Source organism: Epinephelus moara, chromosome 2 (assembly GCF_006386435.1).
Source record: "Epinephelus moara isolate mb chromosome 2, YSFRI_EMoa_1.0, whole genome shotgun sequence".
NCBI classification, from domain to species: domain Eukaryota; kingdom Metazoa; phylum Chordata; class Actinopteri; order Perciformes; family Serranidae; genus Epinephelus; species Epinephelus moara.
This window is the reverse complement of record NC_065507.1, coordinates 11,627,052-11,635,225: the sequence shown is the minus strand read 5'-3', so window position 1 is coordinate 11,635,225 and position 8,174 is coordinate 11,627,052. Positions and strand designations below refer to the sequence as shown.

Below are 8,174 nucleotides of genomic sequence, written 5' to 3'. Positions count from 1 at the left end.
GGCTTTATCCTGGCTCTCAGAGGTAATTAGACACATAAACCAAGCTCAGGACAGGGGTATTGTATTTCTGCCTCCAAGGAATTTATGACTAGATTAAAAGGAACAATTCACTCTTTTGGGAAATATGCTGACAGGGATTAAGGTAGTTCCAATAAGTAAATCAAATCATTTAAATAACATTTACTACTCTTATACTGAGTCTATTTTAAGACTTTTATCTTTATTGTTATGTGTTATTGTACTCTAACTCATCATGTTTTATGGCCAAACACCCATTAAGAAGTTACGAGGAAATCCTGAAGGACAAAACAATTGATTCCTTTGTAAATAATTCACCAGCTTCCGGTGAAATAACAACTGAAACCAAACACCGTTTTGCTTTCTTTGTGTTATATGTTTATGATTTCTCATTGCTATTTACTCCGTTGTTACCTGAATATGTTGAACAGTTAAGAAACATTTTCATACAGCGTGTAAATATTCTAGTAAAAATTAGATTTAATGTATTTTGGTGCACGACATGAACCTGCTTTTATTGTGAAGGGGCTTCAAAACACAAGAACCCAACGTCGCTTTCGTGTGACGTCATCAAGTAACGGTTTTCGATATCCCGTCGCACTTTCGACATATTTTGAAACGTACGGTTTTAAATTATTATTATTTTAAACATTAGAAATATGCAGCACAATCCCGAATAGTTTACAAAGTCCCCAAATCTTCTATTTGCCATCAATATAACTGTTTAAAGTATATAATTATTTTTATTTTGTTTCACGAAAATATCGCCTGCTACAGTCCGTTAAATTCGCTTGGTAGCTAGCCAGTAAGCTAACATGTGAGCAGTTATGTCTGTAGGAATGACAGGTACGTCACTTTACACATGACAATAAATAATAAGCCTTCCCTGGAAAGAAATATTTGTAATGTTAACACTATTTACATAAGGTATTAACATTTCCGTGTTTTACAAACAGGCTAACATTGAAGTTAAAGTTTAGCATGTCCTCTGACAGCCTCTGTCAGCACTACAAGCTTCAATAACACTGGACATCAACAAGACAGCAGATTCGATACATAATGTCTGCGTGTAAGAGGCTGCTTTACTTTGTAAAGCACCGGAGCTTATGGACGCATGTTCGGAGGAATGTCACAACATGGTCTCCTGTTGGAGCTGCCTTCAATGCCAAACCTCACAGGAGACTGAACGTCTTCGAGAAAAACGTGGTTTGTATTTGTCTTAAATGTGTTTGTAAAGATACTGTTAGTGCTACATGAATATACACAGCCTCAATGAAGTAATGCAAATAAAGTCTATCATTTTCTGGTTAAAAATGTGATGACATTCCCAGTCTGTGTATGTGTCTGTGTGTGTGTGACCTCTGGTTGCAGGGTTTGTTTGGGGTGCCAGAGCTGAGCTGTCCTGCAGGTTTCCAGGTGGTCACAGATGCAGCTCTGAAGAACACAGAGCATCTGGTGGAAACAGCTTGTTCTTGTCCTCCAGGGGTTGAGACAGTAGAGACTTTTGACCAGCTCTCAGATGGTTTGTGTAAAGTGGCTGATCTGGTGAGTTCAACTCCCCAAATGTACTAAAACTTTGCAATATAACTGACCTGTGCAATTAATAATAATAGTGAGAGTATAGCACAGTTCACACAGCAAGTGCAACTCAAAGTGCTTTACATAATAAAATGAGAAAATACACATAAAAGACAGTATAAGATAGAGTAAATAAGATTCAAATACATAATCACACACTCACGCACACACACAAAAAAATACAAATTAGATCTGATACCAATTAATTAAATACAAGCTACAAAAATGCAAGTGTAAAAATACTAGTGTTAAGATTTTGTTTGAAGCTGTCTACTGAATCAGAGAGTGACTGATGTGCTCTGGAAGGCTGTTCCAGAGTCGAGGGCCAGTGATACAGAACGCAGCATCACCATACCTTTTAGTTCTTCTCTGGAGGACATTTGATAGACCAAAGGTAGACGATCTGAGGGATCTGGAGGGAATGTATTTGACCAACATACCAGATAAATAGTCAGGAGCCAGTCCATAAAGAGATTTAAAAACCTAAAGTGTAATTTGATGTTGTTGATGTCTTGGTGAGGAGGTGTGCTGCTGCATTTTGGATCATCTGAAGTTTGCTTAAAGATTTCTTTGAGAGGCCTGAGAACAAGGCATTACAGTCATCAAGTCTGCCTGAGGTAAAAACATGAACATGTTTTTTGATGTCCTCTTTAGATGCACATGGGCAGTGTTTCTAAGATGGAAAAATGTCTCTCACTTGGGGTTCAAAACACAGGTCACAGTCAAAGATAACACCAAATTTCTTCATGCGTTTTGCTCAGAGGCAGCTTTTGTAGATGACTATTAAATTGAAATTGCCTTTCTTTTGATCCAATTATTAGAACTTCAGTTTTGTCCCTGTTTAGTTGCAAGAAATTTTGGGACATCCTGGTTTTTCAGTTGGGCTTCTATCATCTGAAGAGAATGAGATATACAGCTGAGTATCATCAGTGTAGGAATGGAAATCAACTTCATGCTCTTTTATGATATTTCCCAGAGGCAAAATTTAACACTTGTTGCTTCTAAAACTGTGCTGCTACCTATGACTCGTTTATTGTGCATCTTATGCTTCGTATGTTATACGCAGAGCTGTAAGCCAACTGTCATTTTCCTCCTATTACAGGCAGATTTTGTTAAAGTAGCACATCCAGATCCAGAGTTTCGTGAGGCTGCAGAGAAGACGTGCATAGAGATTGGCACAGTTGTGGAGAAGTAAGAGGCACCTTTTACGAAACTCTTTCAAAGCTGTACAGTGCTAGTGCTAAAAGACATTTTTCTGCAAGCCTCATTTGAGACAGATCTTGAATAGCACATAATAGATGTTCATGTTTGCTGGTTTTGTGTTTCAGGCTGAACACTAATGTTGAACTATGCAAGAGCCTAAAAATATTGCTCGACAACCCGGACGTTGTGGCTCAGCTGGACCCTGATACAAGGTAATTTTTACTGCCATCTTAGTCAGTATGTGGATATAGGATTTATTGTGTTTTTCTCTCCATAATTATATCAATATCTACGTTAAAATTATCTTCAGTTGTGGCAAGTTATGGATTTATTTCTGCCTTTCTAGACGAGTGGCAGAGTTGTTCATGTTCGACTTTGAAATCAGTGGAATTCATCTCGATGACAAACTGGTGAGATGTTCATAAGTTATTTATAACACATAAAGATTTAATATATGTATACACCTCTCACCTCTGCAGTGTGATATATTTACTGATCTTGCTGCTGTTTTTTCTCCGCAGAGGAAGGAGGCAGTCGCCCTTCATGTGAAGCTGTTGGATCTAAACAACGAGTTCCTGGTTGGCTCTCACCTGCCCAACAGAGTTGCGAGGTCTGCCATTCCTGAGCATCTACACGTACACTTTGCAAGTGAAGGAAGCTTCATACAAGTTGGGGGATTACATGCAGACTCCCCTGATGATTTGGTATGTCACTGGAACATTTCTCCTTTTTGCTCAGCAGGTGGCGCCATTGTCATATGTCAAATTATAGGACTGGCAGGTTCAAAATTTTAGCAGCCCATTCTGCCCTGAATGATAATAAAGTCTCTCTCAAAATGCTAAAAAAAAAAAAAAAGGTGTTTGAGAGCATTTTTACTGATAGAATATTGGCTCCAGCCTCGTGTTAGCAGCTCTCATGAAGGAAGCTAAAAGCATCATCCAGACAAATATTACAGTAGGGACCAATATGACAGCAAGGCACAGTCAAGAGCACAGTCAAAGGCCCATGAAAAGGGACACTTTACATTAACATATCATGATCTGCAGGTAAGAGTAAATTGTCATCTCTTGATTTACCCTGAAACTCTCGATTAGCAGATTGTATTTTTCCTCTTCACGCTTGTTGATAAGTTGCTTTTTAAAAGCTTTGCTCTGTCCTCTTTTCCACTTGCAGGTGCGAGAAATTGCCTACAGAGTTTACCTTTACCCAAATTCAGATATAATGGAGTGTCTGGAAGAGCTGCTGAAATGCAGATTCAAACTGGCCAAACTGGTGGGCTACGACTCCTACGGACACAGAGCCCTGAAGGGAACAATGGCCAAAACACCAGGTTAATTTGTCTCTTTGCTTCAGCATGATTAGCATCAATATAATTAGTCAGTGCTATAACTGAGTGGTTGTAATTAATACTTGAGAATTAGCTACACAATCATTATAGATGAATCATTTTACAAGCTACAGAAATTATTTTTCTCCGCTGCTCTTTTTGTGCCTTTGGCAGCTCGTCTCAAATAGTTTTACATGTTGTAACTTTAGCTTTATTGCCCTTTGCAGAGACGGTGATGAGCTTTCTTCAGCTGCTAACAGACAAACTGTCCGACAGGTACAGTCTGCTCTTGAAAGTGTTCAGTATTCTGTAAAGGGGTTCTTATCATGATCTGATTTTTGTTTTTTATGTTGTCTATAAAGACTGTTGTGTCATTGAAGACTATTAAATCAGTGCTTGTTATAATAATAAGATGGTACATGATGCCCAGGAGTCTCTGTTTCCTGAAATGAGTGACCCATGGATTTATTTTCTCTGGGTGGTTGTGATTTGATTATTTCCTGTCACTTTTTGACTGTTCACATTCAGAGGGCCACAGACTTTTTGTGTTGTTAGCCTGTAGGGATTTTTTCCCTACCTAATTTTAGAGCTCTTGTAAGTGACGATTCTCAGTCATCCAGGTCATCGTAATCATAAGCGCTGTATCGTAGGCAACTGGACTTGCTTGAGTTTCGAGAAGACGTTTGCCTCTCATGCGAGAGGCTTCAGTTCAGTTCTGCTTTCATTGCTGACATTACCAATCTACCACCTCCATTGTTTTTTGCTCGCCTTAGTTTATTTATTTATTTAAATCTCGAGCGTGGACTCCCTCCTTGTTGCATTCCCTAAGCCTTTTTTTTAACATCGTGATCCCTCAAACAGTCCAAAAAGAAGCACATCAGTTGCACCTGACACTCTCCAGGGTCTGTCCAGGGTGTTTCCCTGCCTTCAGCCAAATGCATGCTGGGATAGGCTCTGACCCCTGAGCAGAGATAGGTGGGTAAAGACTGGAATGAACGCCTCAAGTCAGTTAGCTCTTAACTCTTTGTGCTTTCCTTTTTAATCTTACAGAACAGCCAAAGACTTTAAGATGATGAGGAACATGAGGAAAAAACTCAACCCGCGTAATTCTGTGAGTCTCGTTTTTTCACACAACACATTATTCACTTTCAAGATTGTTTTCTTGCAAATATTACACATTACCTTCGATTTCTGTGCAGTCAGGAAAGATTTAAAGTGATGTGCGGGTTAACATAACTTATTTTCATTTTATTTTAGACTGATAATTCAGTTTTATCTATTTTAGTGTAATTTGTTTGATATGACCTGTAAATAAAACACTCCTGGTGCTTTCAGGAGCTCATGCCATGGGATCATCCGTACCTCAGTGGTGTCCTGCGTGCTGAAAGGTGAGTAGATGTTATCCTCTCTCTTATTTTTCAGCCTGCTGTAACTTGATAAAGTCATCTCGATCAGTATCTCTGCAATTTTTTTTTAGATGTTTGTAATTCCATATTTCACCAAGGTGTAAGTTATTACTGGGTCTCAGCTCATCCTCAGGTGTCAGACTTTACAAAAGGTGTTAAGGGAGAAGCATGGGAGTTGTCTGAATGTTCTCTGCAACTCTTTTCTCATCCAAGACAATATGATCTGGTGTAATCTCCTGCCTCAGCCTGTTATTGTTGTTTTTTAGAGTTTGTTGGATCACTTTGGGGAGAGTTTGTGTTCAGGCCCTGTATCACAGTGTGTGTTAGGTCCCAGCATTATACTTGTTGTCCTCCATACAGGGCTGCCATTAGGTTTCAGTGTATTTTACAGCCTCTGAAAAACATTTGAATGTCACATTTGACATGTGGCTACATTACTGTGGTCAAACTGTTGCTTTTAGACATGAAGACTACACTTTATTTTCATTTGTTGTCTTGTTTTAATGGTGTTTTTGCTCGTTGCCTAATTTAATTTCTCTTTCCTTCCATCTGAATTTGAAGAATCTTGTTCACTTTAGTAGTCGTAATAGTAGTAATTGGTAAATATAAATAGCATGTATTTTTTGGGCCTTAAAACCTGTATTTGTTATGTATCTGTATTTCTCCATCATTGTCACATAATGTGACAATAAAGCTGTATTTAGAGGGCACATGTTGTCTAGCAACACAATGCTGCTCAGGAATTGTTGACTTGTAAACTGTATCGCCAGCGAAAGCCAACTGCTTGGTGCTTCACCTCGCACAATATGTTTTTGGCACTGTGTCTGCAATAATAATGATAATGCATTTTATTTATAGGTGCCTTTCAAAGCACTCAAGGACACCTTACAAGACACAGTTAAAAAACAAGCAGCAATGCATCCATAGATCATAAAGTCAAACAATGCAGTAATATACAATGATAAGTTGACAAAAATCACGATTACAAAAATGTGCTATAAATTCATCATCATAAAGTCATCATCAATATAATACTAGTAGCTTTCTCTTGGATGCGTGCTGCCCACAGTCTGGCACCTGGATGTTTCCTTTTTATAAAGTCCCAGCTTCACCTGAACACTCTGCCTAGGGATGTCCCAGATGCGAATATGCATTTCCTGGGATAGCAAAGGCATAATGTGCCTTATTCCCCCGCTGATTGGCTAGTACTTGTCGACTTTGTTGCTTGGGTTGGTTAGGGTTGGGGTAAGAATGTCAGGGTGAGCCAATCAGAGGCAGAGTAAGGTGGGTTATACCTACGTTACACTATTTCTATTTCTATTTCAATTTTATTTACAAAGCCCAATATCACAAATCACAATTTGCCTCAGAGGGCTTAACAGCATACGACATCTCTCTGTCCTTTGGACCCTCAGTGGATAAGGAAAAACTAGGGAACACAAATTTGCCTGCTGGACGCAACAAAATAAGAAGAAAATAAGAACATACAGGCAGAGGGCAGGGTGTGTGCAGATAAATACACCGCCGCACACTTGTGGTGGGTCATGAGAGATGATTTAGAGCAGTGGTTCCCAACTGGTGGGTCACAGTTCAAAAATGGGCCACAGGTCCATTCTGAATGGACCACAAGTGACTTGCAAATGTGTCAAGTTTGTAAAAAAAAAACCACTTTATTTTGATACAGTGAATATCTGGCACAGAGCTTTTATTTTGAAGTGCTGTTTCCTGCTGTAGAGTGAGCTACTCAACAGAGACAGCAAACTAGCTTGAGACATGGTCAAACTCAAGTATAACACTGAATATATTAAACTGTGTGGACCTTGAACTGATGACTAAGGAGAAATCTGGACCCCATGGCTGGAACGATTGGGAACCACTGATTTAGAGAGATTACTTTTGTTTGTCCTGCATATTATACCTTTAAACAGCTGATCTGAGGGATTTTATAACTTTGCTTAATGTGGACATTCACATCTCCAGTGACTGACGATGGAGCTCACATTAATTAAAGAAATAACTGTATGAATGTTAAACATTCGCAGCTGTTGAGGCCTTTTTCTGTTTTTGTTAATCCAAAATCTTCTCTGGACGAGAGCAGAGAATGGAAGACATCTGGAAAAAATAATCAGTCTGGTCGTTGTTTTTTAATTCAATAAAAAATTGTTAGTTGCTGCACTTACCAACAGCTGCTTTTTATGTCGTAACAGTTTCAAGCTGTTTTCATCTTGTTACCGGAACACTTGTTTTCATGCCTTTTATTGGACAGATCCATGAGAGAGATAACAGGAAATGAGGGAAGGGCGAGATGGGGAGCAACATGCAGCAGAGGTCTCAGGGACGTTGCAGTTCATAGTTCCTGGGTCGACAGGGCGCCCTGTTTTTGAAACTTACTTAAACAGTGATCATCTTTGGCATTCAGCTGCTCAATCTTAAAAACTCAAGCTGATATATTCTAAGTTAAGCGATTAGCCCCTTTGAGTGTCTCCAACTTTTATAGATATCTCTGCTCTTAATGAACTTCACTTTTCCTTCCCAGCACTCTCCAGAGACTAGTAACATGTCGGGCCAAATGTTCCAGAGAAGTTTTAAATAAATCTTTATTGCAGACATTATGGATCCCTCATGTGTCCTTTGGACTCAAG

General features: G+C 39.1%; 1 protein-coding gene across 2 annotated transcripts in view; it reads left to right on the top strand.

The window, feature by feature from the left end:
- The first annotated feature begins 624 nt into the window (after positions 1-624).
- LOC126402461 (mitochondrial intermediate peptidase-like) overlaps positions 625-8,174 on the top strand; it is a 38,946-nt gene continuing 31,396 nt past the window's right edge. Inside the window, exons 1-11 of one of the 2 annotated variants that reach the window (XM_050064486.1) lie at positions 625-864; positions 975-1,224; positions 1,390-1,563; positions 2,699-2,787; positions 2,925-3,011; positions 3,146-3,209; positions 3,321-3,503; positions 3,973-4,129; positions 4,354-4,402; positions 5,177-5,237; positions 5,462-5,514. In XM_050064486.1, coding sequence (XP_049920443.1) covers positions 1,078-1,224; positions 1,390-1,563; positions 2,699-2,787; positions 2,925-3,011; positions 3,146-3,209; positions 3,321-3,503; positions 3,973-4,129; positions 4,354-4,402; positions 5,177-5,237; positions 5,462-5,514 — 1,064 coding nt within the window. In that variant the 5' untranslated portion in view covers positions 625-864; positions 975-1,077. Of the gene's footprint in view, positions 1,225-1,389; positions 1,564-2,698; positions 2,788-2,924; positions 3,012-3,145; positions 3,210-3,320; positions 3,504-3,972; positions 4,130-4,353; positions 4,403-5,176; positions 5,238-5,461; positions 5,515-8,174 lie in introns of both variants that reach the window. The other variant, XM_050064477.1, reaches the window with a different exon arrangement.